The 22,314-nt window shown below is 53.3% G+C and overlaps 1 protein-coding gene across 4 annotated transcripts; it reads right to left on the reverse strand.

Moving 5' to 3' along the window:
* Positions 1-2,988: 2,988 nt before the first annotated feature.
* Positions 2,989-19,726, reverse strand: ENTREP3 (endosomal transmembrane epsin interactor 3). 4 transcript variants are annotated; one of them, XM_053277321.1, is made up of 13 exons: positions 19,631-19,723; positions 17,643-19,509; positions 15,700-15,756; positions 14,173-14,343; positions 13,757-13,870; positions 12,776-12,883; positions 11,579-11,739; positions 10,943-11,042; positions 10,676-10,763; positions 9,614-10,150; positions 8,344-8,400; positions 6,949-7,214; positions 2,989-5,069 (listed from the first exon to the last, which is right to left on the reverse strand). In XM_053277321.1, the coding sequence occupies exons 2-13, from the start codon at positions 17,859-17,861 to the stop codon at positions 4,905-4,907; spliced, it is 2,043 nt and encodes a 680-aa protein (XP_053133296.1). In that variant the 5' UTR covers positions 17,862-19,509; positions 19,631-19,723; the 3' UTR covers positions 2,989-4,904. The 4 variants fall into 4 exon arrangements, with proteins under 4 accessions (XP_053133296.1, XP_053133297.1, XP_053133295.1 ...); XM_053277322.1 differs by having other exon boundaries at positions 14,233-14,343; positions 17,643-19,726; XM_053277320.1 differs by having other exon boundaries at positions 17,643-19,726.
* Positions 19,727-22,314: the final 2,588 nt, after the last annotated feature.

Here is a 22,314-nt window from a genome sequence, read left to right on the forward strand (position 1 = left end):
AAAGCCCTTAACGGTTTAGGCCTGGGATACCCGAGGGACCGCCTGCTCCCAAGGGTTGCTGCCCGCTTGGCAGGGTCATCTGCAGGGGCTCTGCTCCCGGTGCTGACAATGAGGGAGGCTCGGTTGTCATGCACGCAGGACGGGGCCTTCTCTGTGGCTGCCCCAAGACTCTGGAATGCTCTCCCGGTGCCTATTCGCTCCTCAGTCTCCATCACAGTTTTTAGAAAGCATGTGGAATCTTGGCTTTTTACCTAGGCTTTTATAGGATTGTCTCGACTGCTGCTTCTTTGTATTTTGTACAGTTCTTATGCTTGTATTTTAAATCTTTTTCGTCAGATTTGTTTTCTATTTTAGCTTAATATTTTAATGGTGTCATGTTTATAGTCCTGTTTTTAATTTTTGTGTGAACCGCCTTGGGATTGTTTTAATGAAAGGCGGCATACAAATTTAACAAAACAAAATAAATGAATTCCATTCACCACAAGGTGCCTGGGAACTTCAAATAAAAGCTTGCATTTGGTTGTCGGAAGGTCCGGGCGTTATTGCCCCTCGAATGGCCGCTTTGTGAATTGCCCCGTGTCCGTTTCTGTTCCTGCGGAGGGAGCAAGAAGGCTTCAAGTGTGGCGCCCAGCACCAAATGCAAGATCTCAACAAGATGAGGTCTGACTAGTGCAGAATCGAACAGAACAAACTCCAGTTCAGCTTGTTCACTGTCACTACTACTGCTCAGCAAATTATGCACACAAAAAAGTGGAAAATCCAGTTTAACTGATTATTCCTAGGCACACACTGATGTAGAAACTACGTAGATTCGCCTCCTTCGGGGCCTGAAACCACTCTCTGAAATGCCAGGCAGCATTTTGGGAAGGGCTGGAATCTGGGTACAAAGCACATTTTCCTACCCAGAGGGGCACTGAAAGGGCAGTGCGGTCGAGACCATGGGCTGTGCTTTGTGTTCGAGGTATCCAGCAGGGCAATTCCACACGGTTGCTCAGTGCCTAACACAGCAAGCCTCTGGTCCATACTACTACTGCAAACAACAGTAGAATGTTGGAGAGAATAATCGTAGAATGTTGTGACACTCTGAAAGCTGTCAGATTTGGAGCAGACCACAAGGTCGCCACATGCAGATCAAAAAGGTGTAGCCTCAGAAGGGACACATCCGGACACAGCATTCATCCAAAGAATCAGGACTGGTTGAGTTTGGGCTCTCTCTGTCTTAACTCAGATGATTCACAAAGAGACATGCTGGTCCACGATAAAAACAATTCACAAGGCAGAGGTGGGCAGTACTGAATAAAGTGTCTTCATTATGGAAAATCATGACCCTTTCTGTGTTTGATCATCTTTGAATAACTGTTCATTACCAGTGCTTGCTCCCACCTTACGTGGTGCAGCGGGGAAATGCTTGACTAACAAGCAGAAGGTTGCCGGTTCGAATCCCCGCTGGTACAATATCAGGCAGCAGCGATACAGGGGGATGCGGAAAGGCATCATCTCATACTGCGCAGGCGGAGGCTATGGTCAACCTCTTCTGTATGCTACCAAAGAAAACCACAGGGCTCTGTATGGTCACCACGAGTCAACACCGACTCGAGGGCACACGTTATTTTACCAGTGGTTGCTAATTATTATTTTTATTTTTATTTTTACATTTATATCCCGCTCTTCCTCCAAGGAGCCCAGAGAAGTGTACTACATACTTGAGTTTCTCTTTCACAACAACCCTGTGAAGTAGGCGAGGCTGAGAGAGAAGTGACTGGCCCAGAGTCACCCAGCAAGTCTCATGGCTGAATGGGGATTTGAACTCGGGTCTCCCCGGTCCTAGCCCAGCACTCTAACCACTACACCACGCTGGCTCTATAATTGGGATGCACCCATCTTGACTGGATCCTGTATTCTTTTGCTAAGCTCTTGTATTAATTTGCACCCTTCATTGGAAGGGTGCACCCTTCATTTGGCGATCTGTGACCTTTTAGCATCACTTCCTTTTTAAAAAGGGTTTTTTTCTCCCCCTTCTTTCTTTCTGTACTCAAAAGCTGGTGCCACCATTAATGCATTTTGTCTTGAAGGTACCACCAAAATAACTCTTAGTTGGCTTTCAAATCGAACTAGGAAGACTCGGGTTCAAAGATCTGCTCAGCCATGAACCTCACTGGTGGTGGCCCCTGGACCCGTCAGCCCCTCTCGCCCGCACCTACCCCACAGGGTTGTTGTGAGGATAAAATAGGACCACACATGCTGCCTTGAGCTTCTTGGAGGAATAAAAAGGGCCAGTATAATGAACACATTGTTATGGGGCCCTGAGAGTCGGGTTCATGGTAGGGCAAAAAGAGCAGGAAGGATCCCTTACGAAGGAGGTCCCTTTCCTCTTGGGACTCCTGCCAGTTCAGTCTTAAAAAGATAGGGTCTGCCTGGGATAAAGGCTGAAGTTCCAGGCCCTTACTTGGGAGTAATCAGCCCCACTGAACATGGGGTGGGGTGGAAATCTTGCTTCCAAGTAAACACACATGGGTTTTGCTGTACAACTTTCAAGGAGACTGGAAAGTGTGTGTGTGAGTGAGTGAGAGAGATTCCTCAATCAAACTCCGCATTTTTAATTGAGTTTTAATTGACTCCCAGAGACGTGAGTTTTGGGCGGTATACAAATATGTTAAATAAATACATACATAAAATAAAATAATTTAAAGGGCAGGGCTCCTTAGCCTTTAAATTATTTTATTTTATGTATGCATTTATTTAACATATTTGTATACCGCCCAAAACTCACGTCTCTGGGAGTCAATTAAAACTCAATTAAAAATCATGGCGAGGGCAGCCGGTGACACTTTTCCCAGCATGAAGATGCAACTGTTAATGATGCTAAAGCCCTGCCAAGAAAAGTAAGTTGGCAACAGAGATGAGCACATGGGGTGCCGATAAGGAATTTAATTGGCTTGGGGAGTTGTTTTTAAACGAAGATTTGAGGCAAACTCAACAGGCTTGGAGTAGATAGATATATGGCTTTATTTGGTTTTCTCAGGTAAGTATTTGTGCAGTTCAGACGGTCAGTGGTAAGCCTCCCACAGTGCCGAAAGTGTCGCCACCTTTTTCCCCCTTGCAGGGCTCCTGTGCCTTTAACAGCTCGGCAGCATGTCGGAATCCAGGTGTGTGCAGCTGTGAAAGGACACAGGAGACCGACAGGTGGAAAGTTGGCAGCCCTATTTCTCAAGGGAGGCGCCCACATACTCCCCCAGATTAAAAAGAAAATAGCCCCTTTACCCTACGACATGCACCCTGTGATCCAAAAGAGCTGGGCAGTGTGAGCAGGAGGCTGTGAGGTCATATAACAGGCCGCGAGGAAGGAGAGAGGAAAGCGTGGAACCCCAGCGGGCGGTGGGTCAGCTTCCTGACACCCCAGAAGGTGCATGCAGAGAGAGGCCGACTTTCTCCTCCAGGATGGAGGGTGGCCAGGTCCAAAGGCCTGAAGTGCTGTCATTTCAGCTCGCTTCTCAGGATCCCTGGGGATAGTATAGCGGATCTCAGGACATGGGGCCAGAATCAAGGGGGCAATTTCCTCCGGCTACTCCCTCCATCCCATGTCCATCCAGTTCCACTCCCCAAGACGCTAGACTCTTTCTCTGACCCACCGGGGGCAGCCCTAACCTGCCCCCACCAGGCACTCTTGACTCTTTCCCATCCTTTACAAGACATCACCATGTACGTTCACCCCCTAAAAGGGGATTAAACAAATGCATAGAAGAAGAAGAGAAGGAGGAGGAAGGAAGAGAAGCCGCCGCCGCCGCCGCCTACCAATGGCTAGTTGCCATGATGGCTGGACAGAACCTCCATGCTCAGGGACAGTCTACCTTTGGATACCAGGCGTCGGGGACCGAAAACAGAAGGCGGCCCATGTTTTCCTGCCTCCACCTGTGGGCTCCCCGAGAAGAACCTGGCTGGCCCCTGGGGGAAACAGGAGGCGGGACCAGATGGGCCTTTCTTCCGATCCAGCGGGGGCGCTCCTGGGACCTGGTGGCAACCCTGTTGGGCCAAGCGCCCCCACCTCTCTCCCCAAAGGGGTTCCAGAGGTTTCCACCGGCCTCATCCCAGTCCCCGCAACACTCCTAGCAGCAAGACGCCCGGAGGCAGCAGCCCACCCAAGGCACAGCTCAAGTGAGGTATCTAGAATTGCGGTTGACAGAGATGCAAAAGGGGAAACGGAGCTCTCAGCAGGGGTGCCACGTGTGTACACGGGGAGTGGGCCGGGGGGGGGGAGTGAGCAGCAGAGAGGCCGTCTCCCCGCTGGGGATACACAGCAGCCCCCGCGGCGTCCATAACATGGGGAACGCAAGGGCCTGGGTGACGCCCTCTCCTCTCGGGCCAAGATTCCAAGAAGCCCTTCGCGCGGCAAGCCAGTTTGCGGAGTGGCCCTCTGTTCAGACGAGCCGGGAGTATCGGCCACAAGAACGGCGAATCGCACGGACAGGGCTGGGCCTCACCAGCACCGTGTGAGGCTGCAGGCCGCCGGCATCCACAAATGAGTTCCGAGTGGAAGAACAATCAACCCGAGAGTGTGCTGTGGGGGGGGGGGGCACACACAAGGGCCATCAGTGTGCACGAAGCACCGGCCGCTATTGCACAGGTGAAGTCACGCCCTGCCGTCCCTTGGCTCGCGAAGGAATCTAGAGCAAGGGAGGAGGGAAAGGATCGGATATGCATCAGAGGGAGGGCTCAACGCCAATGCATTCTTCAGGACGGCCAGAGCACAGAACCTGGGGGCTTCAGCAGGGCCCCCCACCCACACACAGACACACCCCGCTGTGCTTCTTCCTCCGTCGTCCCAGTCCAGTTCATCCAGGAATCCAGCCCGGGTTTCACGATCCAAGGTCCGAAGCGGCCAAGACAGTTGCCCGCTGGGAGGGCCACTACAGGTTACTCTCCCGGACGAGTCCGCTCAGGCTGTGTGGACGCCTCCGCTCCAGACGGCGGCCCGATAGGAGGCGGCGGAGCGAGGAGGTGGAGCTCAGGTCACCGCAGCTCTGCAGGTGGATTCCCTCGGTGGGGCACCGCTCAGCCCCCAGCCTCAGCACCTGCCAAAACAAGGGGGAGCTCAAAGCTACTGCGGCAGTCTGGCACTCTTGGTCTGAAACATACGTTCTGTTCCGTTTTGACACAATACATGTACTTTGTGCGTTCCGTTTCGACACGATACATCCACAGAATAAGGAACATAAGAACAGCCCTGCTGGATCAGGCCCAAGGAGGCCCATCTAGTCCAGCATCCTGTTTCACACAGTGGCCCACCAGATGCTGCTAGAAGCCACAGGCAGGAGATGAGGGCCTGCTCTCCCTCCTGCTGTGACTCCCCTGCAACTGGTACTCAGAGGCATCCTGCCTTTGAGGCTGGAGGTGAACTGTTCCCATCACAAGACGTCCTGGCCCAGAAATGTTCCTTTAGACAACACACACAGATCCAGCCCCCAGAACACCAGTTCAAGGAGAAACTCCAACCAACCAGCTTCTCATCTTGACGGTTTGGCTTCATGATTGCCCAGAATATACTAAACCAGCCAGAATATTAATAATCCCAATGCCATCTTCTGCCAAGGAGTTCTTTGTGACTTACTTCTGAGTAAGCACGCAAAAGATCCCAGCCTTAATGTGGCGTGTGGCAACATTAACCAAGTCCAAGGGTATCTCTCCAGGAGAAAAGATACATAGATGGATATTAAGCATCTCACCCGGATGGCTTAGCCCACCCAGATTCGCCCGGATTTCAGCTTTCATTAAAATAAAAATAAATTTAAAAAGCTAAGCTCCAGCCCTTGTAGAAGTGGAGTGATGGAGCAAAACTTCTGCTCAACCACTGGACTTGGATTCAGAGACAAAGAGCACAGGATGCTTGCTGGGAGCACTTTCAATAGCTTGCTTTGGTTGTGAATCACTAGCTGCTTACCAGGCTGTGTATTGTAATGTTTAAGGGTGACATCACATGCAGGGGGCAAAGGTGCACTTAAGGTAGTTTCGGAGCCTGGACCTAAAGGCCTTTTGGGGTCCCACTACCCCTGCCAGTTAAGCTGCAATGCACTATTGTTTACACAAATGAGAAGAGATAATCACGGTATAATATTTCACGCGGCAAAGCCCTTTGGAACCGGATCCACCAGAAAGAGCCCGAGGCAATGAGGCAATTTCCGCCACAGCCTCCAGGAGGAAGCATCGATTGCCACATCCCAATCAGGAGCCCAGGAAAGAGGCCAGTTATCTTGTTGTGGCAGCCTCTGTTCCCATCCCACAATGCCTAAGTGTGAGCAACAACATCTAATTAGCCACACAGTTTCATTGCTGGGCACGAGATGCACCAGCAAGAGAGCTGGTCTGTCGAAATCGGGGTGCTTTTGGTTCCAGTCATTGTGGCCATCCGCCACCACCGTCCTCACAGACTCATTTGTGCTGTTCTTTCCTGGTACGCCCTGTGGGTCATCTGCAGCATTTATTTATTATTATTATTATTATTATTTATTCACACAGTCAGACAGGTGTTATTGACTGGTTTGTTTTATCCAGACATCGAGTCCTTCCCAAGGATCAAAAAAATAAGCATTTAAAAAAAAATAAGCATAAAAAAATAAGCTCCTCGGAGGAAGAGCGGGATAGAAGCGTAAATTATATTTACAGACGCAAGTTTGGGGCAGTAGAGAAATATTGTAAATTTAAACCAATTAAAAATAAGAAAGAAATAAGTAAATGAATGAATGAATGAAGCTTCTCCCCCAAGCAGAGGGGGAGCTTGGATGGAGAAGAACAGCCTCTCTGCCCCCGAGCCCACACCCTGGGATTCTGCACAGGACTGCATGTGGCTAGGGGGTTTCTCCAAAGCCCCACATCTTCATATCAACAACCCCGTTCCCTTTCTTTCCGCAGGCTCCCCTCCTTCCCCGCCCCGCCCAAGCCGGCTCCGCTGCATACCTGCTTGAGGCCCTGGGCGCTGCGGCCAGACGTCTCCGCTCCGGCCCCGGCCAGGTTGCGCTTGGACCTGTGCAGGAAGCGGGCCATGAGCCCCCACGTCCCCCGGCACACCTTGAGGTCCCCCAGGGAGCGCGTGGCCGTCTTGGACAGGTGCTGCGTGGCCTTCCAGGGCACCTCCAGCTTGGCCTTCCCCGCCAGGTGAGCCCGGGAGAGGGAATGTGGCTCGCAGAGCGATGGGTGCCGAAGGCAAGCCTCCAGGCACGGCCCTGAAAAGAGACCAGACACAGGAGAGGTCAGCAGACAGCCCCGGGGACCCATTCCTAGCGGGGGCACCCAGATGCCTTCTTTCGTCCATATTACATGCCCCCCGCAAGTGCCCCATCAGGAGTTTAGGGCACGATTTATGGTTCTTCTCCCATCCTGTAAGTATGACTGAGATATAGTCATCAGCACATAAGAACATCAGAACAGCCCTGCTGGATCAGGCCCAAGGAAGCCCATCTAGTCCAGCATCTTGTTTCACCCAGTGGCCCACCAGATGCCGCTGGAAGCCCACAGGCAGGATTTGAAAGGGGCCTGCCCTCTCTGCTGCTGTGCCTCCCCTGCAACTGGGACTCAGAGGCATCCTGCCTCTGAGGCTGGAGGTGGCTTGTAGCCCTCCAACTAGTAGCCCTTGATAGACCTCTCCTCCATGAAGTGATCCAAACCCTTCTTAAAGCCATCCAGAATGTTGGCTGTCGCCACATCTCATGTCATGGCCAAGCAGGGATTTGGGTCTCCTTTAAAAGAAGCCACTTAGCGGCACAGCCGGGAAATGACTTGACTAGCAAGCCAGAGGTTGCCGGTTCCAATCCCCGCAGGTATGTCCCCCAGACTATGGGGAACACCTCTATTGGGGAACACCTCTATTGGGGAACACCTCTATTGGGCAGCAGTGATATAGGAAGCGGCTGAAAGGCATCAACTCATACTGCGTGGGAGGAGGCCATGGTCAACCCCTCCGGTATCCTACCAAAGAAAAACCCACAGGGCTCTGTGGTTGCCAGGAATCGACACCAACTCGACGGCACCCTTTATGTTTATTTCATGATCGGTATGATAGCACAATCAGGCATTAGCAATCCACTTGCCAGCCCGATTACATCATGAAAGTCATTCAAATGCGGCTCTGGCGACATACGCAGGCTTAGACTGTGCCCACAGCGAACTCTTTGAACTCATCCTGTCTGCACTGGAATCACAAGGGTCTCTGTAGCCTGCCAGGTCCAAATGCAGCACACACACACCCCTGCCCTCTGCCCCTGCTCCCCCATTGGCAATTCTCTGTCGACGTTCCTGCCAGGCTAAGGTTTCAGAGGTTCAAAGATGGAAGCACTCAGTCGGTCTGAGACTCACCGGTCTCTGCTGAGGAGTTGGACCCCTTGGTACAGAACACCTCCTGGAAATCACCGTCTGGAGGGCAGCAGAAAAGAGGGGCAGGAAGAAAATGATTAGGCTATGGGGGCTTCTATCTACAGAGCGGTCCCCTTATGTCCCTCTCTAAGACTCAACACCCTGCCTCCCTCGAGCTCACCCACTCACATAACCCCGTTTGGGCTTCATCTTTATTTTTTTTTAATTTACCGTTCAATTTCTATCCTGCCTTTCATAAAGCACCTCGAGGCGGTTGACAAAAGTTAGCATACACTAAAATACAAAATGCATCCCGCTCTCGGCTCCAACTGGAAAAGGCAGAGGAGTCATGAATCTGGGACCTGAAGGACATCGTGAAAGGATTACGCCTGCGCCCCAGATGCACTGCAGGAGAGTGACTAGAGACGGGGCCTTCTTTGCGCCGGCACCCCATGGTGGCATTCTCTCTCAATTACCCAGCCATTTTTGCAAAGGCACATTTTTTCCCTGGGGAAGAGACAGTTTTAACCCAGTACGTACTGGGCTAAAACTGTCCAGTTCTCCTGGGCCTTTGAGGGTAAATTTATTTATTTAGCATATTTTATACTGCCCAAAAACATACGTCTCTGGGCGGTTTACAGCAAATGTGGGTATGTGCTGGGAAAATGTGTTGCACACCGCCCAGAGCCTTTGAATGGGGCAGTTTATAAATGTAAATCAATCAATCAATCAATCAATAAAATGCCGACAGTTTGTTAGGTGTCAACTTGGGACGAGGCCTTCTTGGTCGCTGCCCCTCGGTTTTGATAGGCACTCCCCATAGTGGGTATGTGGTGGGAAAGCAAGGTAAATTTTTCTTCTTCATAAATAGAAGGCATGAACAGCCACCTGCAAGGTTGGGCCCTGGGGAGGGGGGGTCCGATCTCTCCATCTCCCACTCTGTGGCCTTTAAGGGCACCCCTAAATCAATCGCTGTCACCGGACTCCTTGGCGATGGATCCATTTCTGCTCTAGACTCTCCCCTTGATTTTTAGCCAGGCAGTTAGTTAATGTGTTGAGGACACATCCTTGTGGGGGGTCAAAGAACATTACGTGGACGATGCTGCCCTGGTGGGAGTGGGCGACCAACCGGCTACTCGCGAGCTGCGGTTAACCTGGCCGCCCACCCGTCCCCTGGACCAATGAAGTAGCGTGCTCAAAGATCCAACCCAGAGATCGTTTCCTCCGGCATCGTTTCCTCCGGCACTCGGCTCCCACAGCTCGTTCTACTCACCTGTGTCACTGATTGTGGCCATTCCGGGATCGCTGTGAGATCGCAGTAGGGGGCACCGGGCCAGAGGGAGTCGACAGGAAGCCTCACTGCTCCGGCGCCGGTGCCCGGGCCCCTTACGGCCCGGCAGCGAGGCCTTGGCCTTGACACGCATCTCCGGGAAACAGGGCCCTACGCCCTGGCCCAGGCCTTCCAGGCGGTGGCAGCTGTGGTTCTGGGCGCTGCCCGCCTCCAGCAAGCCCTCGTAGCCCGTGCCGGGGGTGGAGCAGGAGTAGGAGCGCTCCCCACGCAGGCGCGCCTGGGGCACCTCCTCAAAGGGGCCCTGGAGAGTGGGGCTCAGGGGGTGCAGGCCACACTGCCCGCAGTCCATGCTCAGGCAGTAGTCCGCCCGGCTGCGCTGGATGGAGCGGAACAAGACGTAGTCCACCGAGCGCGCTGAGCCACCCACGTCCAGCAGGCAGGAGTCCTCCGACGGGCTGCTGTCCCCAGGAACGTCCCCGATCTCGGACATGATCAAGGAGCCGCTGTCCATGGAAACCGCTGTGGGGCAGACAGAGAGAGGGAGAAAGGTGGGCCCGACAGAACTGCCACGGGCTGGAAGAGCGGGTCGCCTTTCTTGCAGCCGCTGAGCAGCCAGAACAAATGAACCCACCAGCAAGCAGATGGCCACCAGCGGCATACGGGAAAATGCCATCAACGAGTTAGCAACGAGTCAACATTTGCCACCAAATGGCGCAGCAGGGAAGCAACCTGCCTCGAGAGCAGGAGGCTGTGGGTTCGAATCCCCGCTGGTGTGTTCCCCAGAATATGGGAACTTCCTATATCAGGCAGCGGTGATACAGGAAGGTGCTGAAAGGTAATCTCTCATACTGCGCAGGAGATGGCAATGGTCAACCCCTCCTGTATTCTGCCAAAAACACTCTCTGGTCGCCAGGAGCTGACACCGACTGGACGGCACAACTTTCCCCTACCCCGCCAGTCACCCTAATCTAGACTCGTCCGTGCCCCTTTTCTGCATGCAGAGATAGGGGCACACATCGCCCCTTTCAGGTGGGCCGGCCTCACCTTCGCCACTGAGCACAATGGAAGGGACCCGGTTGCAGGAGCAGGGTCCGTGCGAGGTGTCCGTGAACTGCGAATCGAACAGCGTCACCTGCAGAGCAGAGGCAGAGGGTGTCGGAACCCAGAAGGGAAGAGAGACACAGAGAACCGCCGAAGCTGGGTCGGAGCAAACGCCCTTGACCATCCAGCAATCGCAGGTGGCTAGAAGATTGTGTCTCGTTGGACCCCTCGGCGGCCAGCCACCTTCCCCACCCACCCCAGATCTCTCACCTGACTGTCTCCGTGGAGGCCCATGACGGCCTCGTAGCTTGGCGGGAAGTCAGTCGGGTACAGCGGCACAGGGCTGTCCATGGAGCCGTTGTAGGTGATGCTGCCGGAGAAGAGGATATTCGTCAGACTGTCCATGCAGAGGAAAAGATGCTCTCCCCTTCCCTGGCTCCCTAGTGGGGAATTTCAGAGCCCCCATGGGCAACAACCCCTTAGCGGATTCCGGGTGGGGTCTGCCATTCTCTCTTCCAGCAGGCACAGAAAGGTACCGGGCGACACCTTCAGAGATGGACACGTCTATTTATTTATTTATTTATTTATTGTTAAATTTGTATACCGCTTTTCACTAAAACAATCCCAAGACGGTTCACACAAAAATTTAAAAAGAAGACTATAAAAATGACACCCTTAAAATATTAAGCTAAAATATATAAAACAAATCGCGGGAGGAGGAGGAGGAGAGCTGGTCTGGTGGTAGCAAGCCTGACTTCTCCCCTTAGCTAAGCAGGGTCCGCCCTGGTTGCATTTGAAAGGGAGACTAGAAGTGTGAGCACTGGAAGAGATTCCCCCTCAGGGGATGGAGCCACTCTGGGAAGAGCATCTAGGTTCCATGTTCCCTCCATGGCAGCATCACTATACCTTTGGGCATCAGTCTCTGAGCTGCAGGTATACTCCGGCGGGTAATACGGTGGCGGTGGTACCGGGGGCACAAATTCATCCAGGTCCAACATATGGTGCAGGAACGTGTCAGGTGGGGAAGTGCAGTCTAGGGTTACGGAGCTCGAGCGAGGAGGGGAGATCTGGAGGAAGAGAAAGAAGGCAAGTTGAACATGCAAAGAGACGGAAACATACCTGAGAGTCTGGAAGGGCAGTGTTCTCTGCAGCAGAGCTCCCCAGATAGTGATGACTACAACTCCCATCACCCCCAGCCAAAGGCCATTGCAACTGGGGATGATGGGAGTTGTAGTTAACCTCTGGGAATCCCTGTTACACGGGGAGCATAGGAACATAGGAAGCTGCCATATACTGAGTCAGACCCTTGGTCTATCTAGCTCAGTATTGTCTACACAGACTGGCAGCGGCTTCTCCAAGGTTGCAAGCAGGAATGTCTCTCAGCCCTCTCTTGGAGATGCTGCCAGGGAGGGAACCTGGGACCTAAATGCTCTCCCCAGAGTGGCTCCATCCCCTGAGGGGAAGATCTTGCAGTGCTCACACTTCTAGTCTCCCTTTCAAATGCAACCAGGGCAGACCCTGCTTAGCTAAGGGGACGTCATGCTTGCTACCACCAGACCAGCTCTCCAGTGGGGGCACTTGTCAGAGAGCTCCTTCCAGCAGGACAGGCCTGGCCATTCGTCCAACTCATGTAACAGGGAGGCAGCTTCCAACTGGATCCCTTTTAAGATCCTTTGCCCTTCACAAAGAATACTCAAGGCAGCCTATGGTATTTGAAACTGACCCACACAAAAAGGTTAGACATCCCTCCGGAAAATCAAGCAAACCAGTAAAAACAGAGCCGTGCTCAAGTGCTAAGAAGAACTCAACACTTTCCTGAACAGATAGGTCTTGAGATGGCAGTGGGGAATTGTCAACCCAAGGGCAAGACAAATATCTTGGAGCAGGGAGTTCCACATGCTAGATCCACAGTTCCTGCTTGCACAAGGTGGAACGCCTCCCCACCAGGCTGCTCACACACCCTTCGAAATCATAGCAACAGAGGTGCCATGAGCATAAATTAATAGCTAATTTTAAAGGCGAAGAGAGCAGACAGCCATGAAAACCCCTGAAAAGCGATGGTTACTGCACCCCAAGAGGAAAGGGAGCCGGGCCAGAACTCACCGCGTGGAAGATGTCCAAGGAAAAGATCTGGAAGCAACACATGATGGCGGAAAGTGTGCACACCACGATGGCGAAGACGGTCAGGCCACACACCCCGAAGAGCAGGTTCTAACCGGGGCAAACAGAGAGAGCCGCTGGGGGCCACATCCTTGTGAGTAACTTTGAGTGGCAACTTACAAGGAGGAGCACACTCAAAAACTTCATCTGCTTGGCACAAGAACTGGGGCGCTGGCCTCCCGACTGGGAGGGAAGAGACGAGGAGGAAAGAGACACCCCCGCAGCAACAAAGAGCCCTGTAGCACCTTGAAGTCTAACAGATTTATTGTGGCAGGAACCTTCAGAGTACAGCCTGCGTTCCCAGAGGCTCAGTGGGCAGATGGACCGCAGACAGGTACGGAGGAACAAGAAAATTCTCCCGAGACCCAGCGTGTCATGAGATGCAAGAGAAACAGCCTCTATGCAAAGCTCAAACGTAGACAAGATAGGCATGGTGAGCCTTCACTGGTCATCACACCCCTTTTTCTGTGTTCATACGTTTGCTTCTTCTGACTCTTACAGTCTACACTGACAAAATGAACTCTGGCCTCAGGAACTCTCTGCCACAGTACACCTGTTGCCTTTCCAGTGCCTCAAGGCCTTGCCTTGTTTCCCGGCTCACACAGCTACCCCACTGGAGAGAACGTCTCGTCCTCGGCTCTGAGGTCACAGAAAAACTATGTCAGATGTGGGTGCATTGGGTAGGGAACGACACTTCCCTAGGACCTCAGCTTCCACTCTTTTAACACAGAAAAGACCAGCTATTTAAAGACAAGTTTCTAGTCCCCAGGATTGTGTGGGCAGGCAGGAAGTGCCTGCTGACATCTCAGAAGTCTCTTTTGCAGGGTTTCCCCCCCTTTTCTGCTTCTGCAAGCTCTGGCCCGTCGACATGACGAAGCCACTCTTTAAATTTCACTCCCTGGCCGTTCTCCACGGCACACTCACTTTGAGGACCACGTGGACTCTGAGGCAGTCCAGTTCAGCACTACTAACACAGGCCGGGCTGCCAGACTCCGCGCGGCAGCAGCGGCACAACTCCTTGTTGTGCAAGATGCGGTCCTGGCAAGAGAAGTAAGAGAAAAGTTCACATCCGCGCGGCCACGTCTCCTCCAGTTTAATGTCCCGCCGGCCCCGGCGTGCACGCAGTTGCACTGCATCATGGGCTCCTGGCATTCAAGCAGCTGCACTGCATCATGGGCTCCGTGGCCTGCCGCAGAGCCTAAAAGGGGCGTTTAAGCTGCTGCAGAGGAGCAGCGGTCGGGGAAAGGGATAGACAGACACACACACCCTCCCCAAGCCACCAGACTTCAATTCCACACACATGCACGGCCCGCGCAGTTTGGCTCTAAAGCAACCCCCACCTGGTTTTCCAGGTACGGCAGGCCCTGCTCCTTCCAGAACGGGAAAGGGTCTCTTCTTACCCGTTCGCAGGACTCCAAGGCCTCAACTTGCTGGGCATGCTTGCAGGAAAGGATGGAGCCAGCCAGGCTGAGCATGATCCCTAACACCGAAAGAAGCGTGAAGAAGGTAATCTGGCGAGACAGGGAGGGAGCCATGAGTCCATGGGCAGGGCACACTGCCCGTCTCCGGGATCCGCTCCCCGGTGGGACACTGCGGCGACGGAGGGTCTACTTAGTTCTCGTGGCCAAGAGCTCCTGACACATGTCGTCTCCTCCTAATCCCTTTTTAAAAGCCCCCTATAAGACGCTCCCTTTTCAGACAGGCTACCCAGCCTGTTTTGATCATGCAGTGGTCGCCTGGGGGGTGATTTCCACTCACCGCAGGCGACCAGGCCACGGCTGAGTTGCCAACTGGGCTGGAGTCCTTACGAACACAAGAGCCCTGTAGGATTCAACAGAGAACCCATCCAGTCCAGGATCTTGTGTCCAACAGCACTCAGCCAGACGCCCTGGGGACCTCACAAAGAAGGCACAAAGAGCTTTCTTCTCCCTGCCCCCTACCCCACCACCCGGGCATCTGACGACATTCAGAATAATCCTGTCACTCGTTCTTTTTCAAAATGAGTTGATAAACCATATGAGCTTTAAAGTAGTCATTTAGAAAAATCAAATCGGCATATATTTGTTTATAATAGTAGGGAAGCATCAACTCCGTTTTTCGGTGCATACCACATACGCCATCTTGGTTGGCTGGTTGTGCCATCGGGTCAGTGTCGACTCCTGGCGACCACAGAGCCCTGTGGTTGTCTTTGGTAGAATACAGGAAGGGTTGACCATTGCCTCCCCCCGCACAATATGAGATGATGCCTTTCAGCATCTTCCTAGATCACTGCTGCCCGATAGAGGTGTTTCCCATAGTCTGGGAAACATACCAGCGGGGATTTGAACTGGCAACCTCTGCCTTGCTAGTCACGTGATACTTGCTGGGTGACTCTGGGCCAGTCACTTCTCTCTCAGCCTAACCTACTTCACAAGGTTGTTGTGAGGAGAAACTTAAGTATGTAGTACACCGCTCTGAGCTCCTTGGAGGAAGAGCGGGATATAAATGTAAAATAATGTAAATAATTTCCCCGCAATGCCATTAAGAGGGCTTTGCCTTCTGCTCAAGAGGGGAGAGGCAATTCCTTTTCTAGGATGCTGCCTGCCACCTGCATTTTAGGAAAATTCTTCACTAAAAACGATCCACCACTCTTGTAAAAACAAATACACACATACATAAAAATCTGCTGTCCAGTTAATTTGGGGCACCTCTAAGTGGGGGGGGAAAGGCGTTTCTGAGGATTCCTCTAGCCAATCAACCAACCCAAAGGATGCAGTCCCAAATAAGGGATAGACTGCCCCTAGACATGGAGGTTTCAGGAAGAAGAGCTGGAATCTCCGAGGCCTCCAGGCGCCAACCGGTTTGCAAGTGAGCCGCCTCACACTTACCACAGGCGTAAAAGGGCGTCTCCAGGACACAATGCCCACCAGCCCAGAGAGTGCTAGCTAGAGACAGAGAAACACAGAATCAATGCAGCATCTAAAAGGTTCTGCATGCACAGTTATGCCCCCTCACCCCCAGATCCAGGGGTCGGCTGAAGTGAGGGAGTGGGGCTAGGTGTGCAGATGCTTCCCTCCCCCCTCCAGTCCGATGCTCCCTCTGATGCTCCACCCTCCAATCCGATGCTCCCTCCGATGCTCCCAAGTTCGAATTCCCATTCCACCACAAAACTCACTGGGTGACCCTCGGCCAGTCATGTCTCTCTCAGCCTAATCTACCTCACAGGGTTGTTGTGAGGATAAAATACTCATGTGCACCGCTCTGAGCTCTTCCTCGGAGAAAGAGCAGGCTAGAAATGCAAAAAATACATAAATAATGTATTTTGAGGGGTTGATTGTCCTGAGCTCAATCATAGAAGGCAGCTATGGAAACCAGTCAATCAACTTGGTTGGGAGACCCGGTTCTACGATCCTGGGGCTGTGAGGAAAAGGGGTGTCTCTGTTCAGCGCTCTCTATCCCACACCTATGAACCTCACCACAACCAAACACACACACCAGCTGCGGTGGGCAGTCGTGGCCCTCCAGATGTTGGTGAACTACAACTCCCATCTTCCACTGTTGCAAAAAAAAATCATGGCTGACGATGCTGGGAGTTGTGGTCGAAAAATAGACACATCTGCCCACCCCTGGATGAAACCCTTCTTCTGGACATTCCCTCATGACGGGGAAACGCAGGAATCAAGGCCCTCCTGATGGAGGTGAGGCAGTCACACTGTATTCTGGACAGTGCTCCAAAGAGGTTCCCAAACTCTCCTCTGCTGCCTGGCCTTTGCCAGTGACGAGAAATCAGATGGTAAGGAGATGCGGCCCGGCCGTTAGCAGCCAGGGCGTGGAATATTCTCTGAAAATGGAGCTCCTGGAATCTGAATTATTTATCACCCTGTTTGTATATTTAATGCGATTTCACGTCGTTCTATTGCTTGTGTCAACCCCACCGAGCTCGGGAGAAGCTGTACAACATGGTTTTAAGCGGAGAAGCCAATGCTCTGCTGCTTGGGCAAGTTACTAGAAGTGCGTTCCCCCCCACATTTCAGCCTCCTCTCCTAGATCTTCGCTAAGGGGATTGCAAAACTCTGCGCTTGCAAAACTCTGTGGAAGAAGGTGGCGTCTGGGCCCTTCAGTGAGAACTCCACTGCACTGCAAAGGATGTGGTTCGTTTTGAACTCTTCAACAGGGGGACGTAACACCGAAAAGAATTATATTTTCCTGGTCAGTCTTTAAACCCCCAAAGGAGCTGCTTTTAAATCACCTCAAGACAGGCGATCACAAAACAAACACATGCAAGATATAGGTGGCAGAAACAAGAAATCCTTCAGCAACAGCAACATCAGAGCCTCTGGATGGGGCAGTTTATAAATATAATAAATAAATAACAAACAAACAATACATAAAAAGAGTCCAGCCAGTTCAGCGCCTGTTTTCATTTGGGGTGGGTGAGTAGAGGAACTAAACATCTCCAGGAAAGCAAACCACAAAGGCAACACCCCTCCCCTGGTGCTGATCCCTAGCATCTCTGGGATTCCAAGGTATACTGCTGCTGTGCATGGAGGTTCTGTTTAGCTCTCATGGCTAATAATCATGACCTTTTGTGGAGGAGAAAGGTCAGACAGCGATCCCTGTTGTGGGTGTTAGCATGCAAATAATACACAACCGTATCCCTTTTTCCATATGGGAGAGGAGCTGTTTTGCACAAAGCTCTCTCAATAAGTCATAGCCGTCGGGCTTTTTAAAATGCCGTTTGAATAATTCGACACACAGATAAAATGACCAATGTTAGGAACAAGAGGACCCTGGGGATGGGGGCGGGAGTGAAGGCAGCCGTCACACTTACCGGGAAGCCAGCCCAGATGGGACAAGAATTCCGGGTTGGGATCTCAGGGGTGCTGGTGGTCACCAGCAGACTCAGCGTCACGATCAGGACGCCCAGGATCATCTGGATGAAGCCCAGGAGGAGGGTGATCTGCAGCCAGGCGCGGCGGACACGCAGGTGGGTGAAGCTGTGGGACGTGCGGGCGGTCAGCGAGTAACTGGAGTCGCTGCGAGAGGGCATGACGCTGCCCCAGGGAGCCCAGCAAAAGAGCTGGAAAGCGGGCAGAGTCAGGCCCTGGGAACCAGACGCCAGCGGAGGATCCCGCAGCAGGCCCCAAGAAGAGAGAAAGGACGTTGTTCCCTTAAAGTGCTTGCATTAAACAGCAAAGATCCAAATCCAGTGGGCTCTGCAGGCTGACCCTACGCTGAGGAAAAGGAGTGGCGTTGCATTGGAGCTGCTATGGATTCACCAGGGCACCGCCCCAGAAGAGGTAACTGCCAAGGGAACAGTGCCCCTGAGCATGCACAGCCAGCTCCCACATAGACACGTGAGAGGAGGCCCAAGGGATTCCAGTCTGAGCAAGGTGGGTCTTCCGCTCCAGCACCTTCTCGCTGTCTTGAAATCCAACCACCAGGAGGAGGACAGGAGGGATCAGGACCCCGTCTCAGGAAGACGATGCAGATTTGGGGGCCCTGTCTCCCAAGCAAGTCACTGGCCAGGATCAGGACCGTCGACACTTGGTTTCAGAACAGGAACCAGCCCGGCCACAGAACGCCAAGGGGAGACAGCCGGATGTAACCAGCTCGCTGCCCCAAAATGCGGCTCCAGAAAATCACCCCGACTTAAAACTTGAGGTGGGCAGAAGCAGAGGGTTGCAAACACGAGATTTCCCCCTTGTCTTGCTAGGAAAAAATCCCGCCTGGCGTTGAAAGAGAGGAGAAAGCTCACCCTGTCAGCAGCCCGATTATTCTGAATACAAACCGGTGGCCAGGAGCTGCAGTCGGATGGTCTTGGCGATGTGCTATCCACATGAAACTAGGCCCGCGGACCCCTGAGAGACGCCGAAGGCAGGGATAAGGGCGGTGAAGCCGCAGCAAAGAGGGTCTCCGCCGTTCTCCGCAGCTGGGCTCAGCACCATCCTTCCAGAATCACAAGTCACAGGTTAGGGGCCATGGATGGGCGCAGGAGCAGATTTGCTCCCCAGAAGGCAGGGATGCAAGAGAACGACAAAAGGGGATCGGGAATCGGCCAGCTCTCCTTCCAGCCGGAGGAAAAAGATAAAACGATAAAAGGGCTCCCAGATAAGCCATGAATTCCCAGCGGGCCCCAGTTTCGCCCTCCCTGGCTCCCTGACAGCCACACTTGCTCCAGAGCTAGCAGATGGACGGGGGAACATGGGTGGGGGGGAAATATCTGGACTCCGTTCCAGCCCCACAGAGGTCTCTAACTGGACCACTGGCAACCCAGTCTGGGTCTGCGGTATCCAGCCCAAGGCGTGTGGCGAGGGGCTCTGAAGGCACCAATCTTGTCAGGCAGAGGTGGCGAAGCTCAGCACAAAAACATTGCCGGGAGAAGTTGGGGTGTGGGTGTGGGTGTGGGTGTGTTTCCCAGCAGTTCTTAGTGGTGGCTCAATTCCAGCCGAGCCATCTCCTGAAATGCGCCATCCAGAAAGGGCTCTTCTCTCCCTGGCAGGCAGAAAGCGTCAGATCCTGGAGGCCAAAGAAGAGCGAAGGGCCACCGGGCAGAATCTCTGGGAAGGATGCCGCCGCGGCCACCGCCACCGCCTCGCAGATGCTTCTTCCATCCCAGCCTCCACAGAGGCGTCACCTGCCAAACTTTGCTGGGAGTTGGCTCCGACCAGAGGCCTCTAGGAAGTCCCGACTGCCTCCTGTAGGTGTGGGCACAAGGCACCCAGAGACCCGGGGTCAGCCTCCTGGGTTCCAGCACGGCCTCCCCACCACCACCACCCTCTCGGCCCCCAAACGTAGTGGCAGCAGCTGCAGCCTTACCAGGGATGGGCAGAGCCTGCTTTCTCAGCTGCAGGGCAGCTCTGGGCCAGAGATGCTCTAGGCACCGCCTCCCCCGGCAGGCGCCTGCATCCCTCTCTGGAGGATGCTCGGGCTGGTGCTGATGCTGCAGGGAGGGGGAGGAGGAGGAGGAAGAAGAGCACGCCCTGCCGTGCGGCATCGTGGGAGTCGTAGTTCCCTGGCCAAGGAGCAGGAAGATGGACTTTTTGCCTAGAGGCTTGCAAGGCTGCAGAGACGGAAGCAGATGCATTGCTCTGGGGTCATATTCCAATTCTCATCCCCGGAACTGCCTGCCACTCTTTCTCATAGATGGCTGAAGATTCTTCGCTGCCATGTGCAACTCTGCCTTCAGGCTGCCCGCCTCCCACTGTTTAAAAGCCCGGGGAGAGTATTTATCCTTTTTGCAAATGCTAACTTTGAGGAACACAAGGGATCCACACGGACAGTTACGCAGCGAGGTCAACACGCACCCAGCCGCCCTGCATGGCACGTGTGGTGTGTGGAACCGCATCGGGTGTTAAAAGAGAGGCCTCCGTTCCCCACTCAGGGCTTTGACTTCTGGGGACTTGGAGGAAGGAAAAGGAACCCGGGCCAAGGGGCTTATATTGGCCCAAAGCAAGAAGGAAGCATTTGAGACGAGGTGTGGGTGCCGGAATTCAGTCTAGAAACAATTTTTAAAATGGGCACTTATAAATCCGGCCCCTGAGCTGGTTTTATGAGCATTCCTTATAGTCAGTCAAGAGAGGAGAGCTGGTCTGGTGGTAGCAAGCATGACTTGTCCCCTTAGCTAAGCAGGGTCTGCCCTGGTTGCATATGAATGGGAGACTTGATGTGTGAGCAGCACTGGAAGAGATTCCCCTCAGGGGATGGAGCCGCTCTGGGAAGAGCAGAAGGTTCCAAGCTCCCTCCCTGGCAGCTTCTCCAAGACAGGGCTGAGAGAGACTCCTGCCTGCAACCTTGGAGAAGCCGCTGCCAGTCTGTGAAGACAATCCTGAGCTAGATAGACCAATGGTCTGACTCAGTAAACGGCAGCTTCCTCGGTTCCTTTCCAGTTTCCCCCTGCACAGGATAATTCCAAGGCTGAAGCAAGAAGGTGCTCTTACAGGCACCTGTCCAAACAACTGTGGTTGCTTTTTTAGTTATCAGTGCATTCGATTCTTATCCTGTCTTTTCTGCAAAGAGCTCGCGGCGTTACCCATGGTTCTTTCCCCTCCCCTTCTCTACACAACAACCCTGAGAGGTGGGCAAGGCAGAGAGATAATGGCTAGCACAAGATCACTCAGGGAGCTGCAGGACAGAATGAAGATCTGAACCCACGTCTCACTGGTTCTAGTCGAATCCTTTAATCAGTTCTCTACGCTACACTGATTCTAGTAGCGAGGCCAGCAGTAAAATACTTCTGCACCAGGGCGGCTCAGTTTCAGCCCTCCTGCAGATGTTGGCCTACAACTCCCATAATCCCGGATTATTGGCCACTGTGGCAGGGGGTTATGGGAGTTGTAGTCCAAAAAACAGCTGGGGAGGAGCTAAATTGAGCAGGCCTGCACCATCTGCACAGAGTATCCTCTTCATTTCTCTCTCTGCTCTCTCTCCCTGGGGATGAGGACAAAAACAAGGACCAAACCTATTCTTGGCATGAAATGTATAGCAGCAGAATCAAACTAGCTCTCTAAAGCACCTGGCCCGGTCACTCCGCTTTCATCCAGAGCGAAATATCCTGCAAACAGTATGTTAAGGCCGTCTCCTACTATTAAAAGGTTTCCAGAGAGTCGCCGAAGAGAATGTCCCAAAGATATCGCTGCTCGTGACAGCTCAAGGGAAGCCTCCATATACAGAGGCAGTATATCTTGGAGGGGGTCACCCAAGGCTGGAAACAAACCGGGGGAAGCCAGCCTCTTCACGCCCTGAGCTTCTAGAGGCATCCGGAGAGCTGCGGCTGGAAAGAGGAGGCTGGATCCCGACAGGCTGATCCATCACCACGCTGTAGCTCTTGGAGGGCTGTGGTTGGGGAGGAGAGGCAGCTGGAAAGGGCAGCCGTTCCTGCTATTAGCTCCCCTCTCCTCTCTCCTGCCTGCCATCAAGGCTTCTCCCCGGAGGCCTTCCATCACGGCTAATGGAAGTGCTTCCTCTGCCCGTGGCTGCCGCCCAGATCCTTTCCTCTTCCCTGCCCCACACTAAGTGCAGGCAAGCGGGAGCTGGTGGAAACCACCCCACACGGGCCAGGCCCCGTGTGCTCCTTCATCACCCCCCCACACCCGGCACCCCAGCGAAAGTCGGCCAAGCAGGTGGTAGCCGCCCGGGAAGGCTTTTCCTCTGCCAGGGACGAACCCTCCACTCCCAAGCCTGCCGCTAGCGAATGCCCCATCACGCCACACCCAGTGCTGGCTTTCGGAGGAAAGAAATGCCAGGAACATCGCCCCACAACCCAGAAGGCCTTTTTCCATGGGGTGTGGGGGTGTGCATGCGTGTGTGTAAGTGTAAAGGTAAAGTGTGCCTTCTCGGCTCGTGGTGACTGCAGAGACCTGTGGTTGTCTTTGGTAGAATACAGGAGGGGTTCGCCATTGACATCTCCTGCACAGTCTGAGATATCGCCTTTCAGCATCTTCCTAGATCGCTGCTGCCCGATACAGGTGTTTCTGGGAAACATACCAGCGGGGATTCGAACC

The sequence above is a fragment of the Hemicordylus capensis genome, chromosome 14, assembly GCF_027244095.1.
Source record: "Hemicordylus capensis ecotype Gifberg chromosome 14, rHemCap1.1.pri, whole genome shotgun sequence".
In the NCBI taxonomy this organism is placed as follows: Eukaryota; Metazoa; Chordata; class Lepidosauria; order Squamata; family Cordylidae; genus Hemicordylus; species Hemicordylus capensis.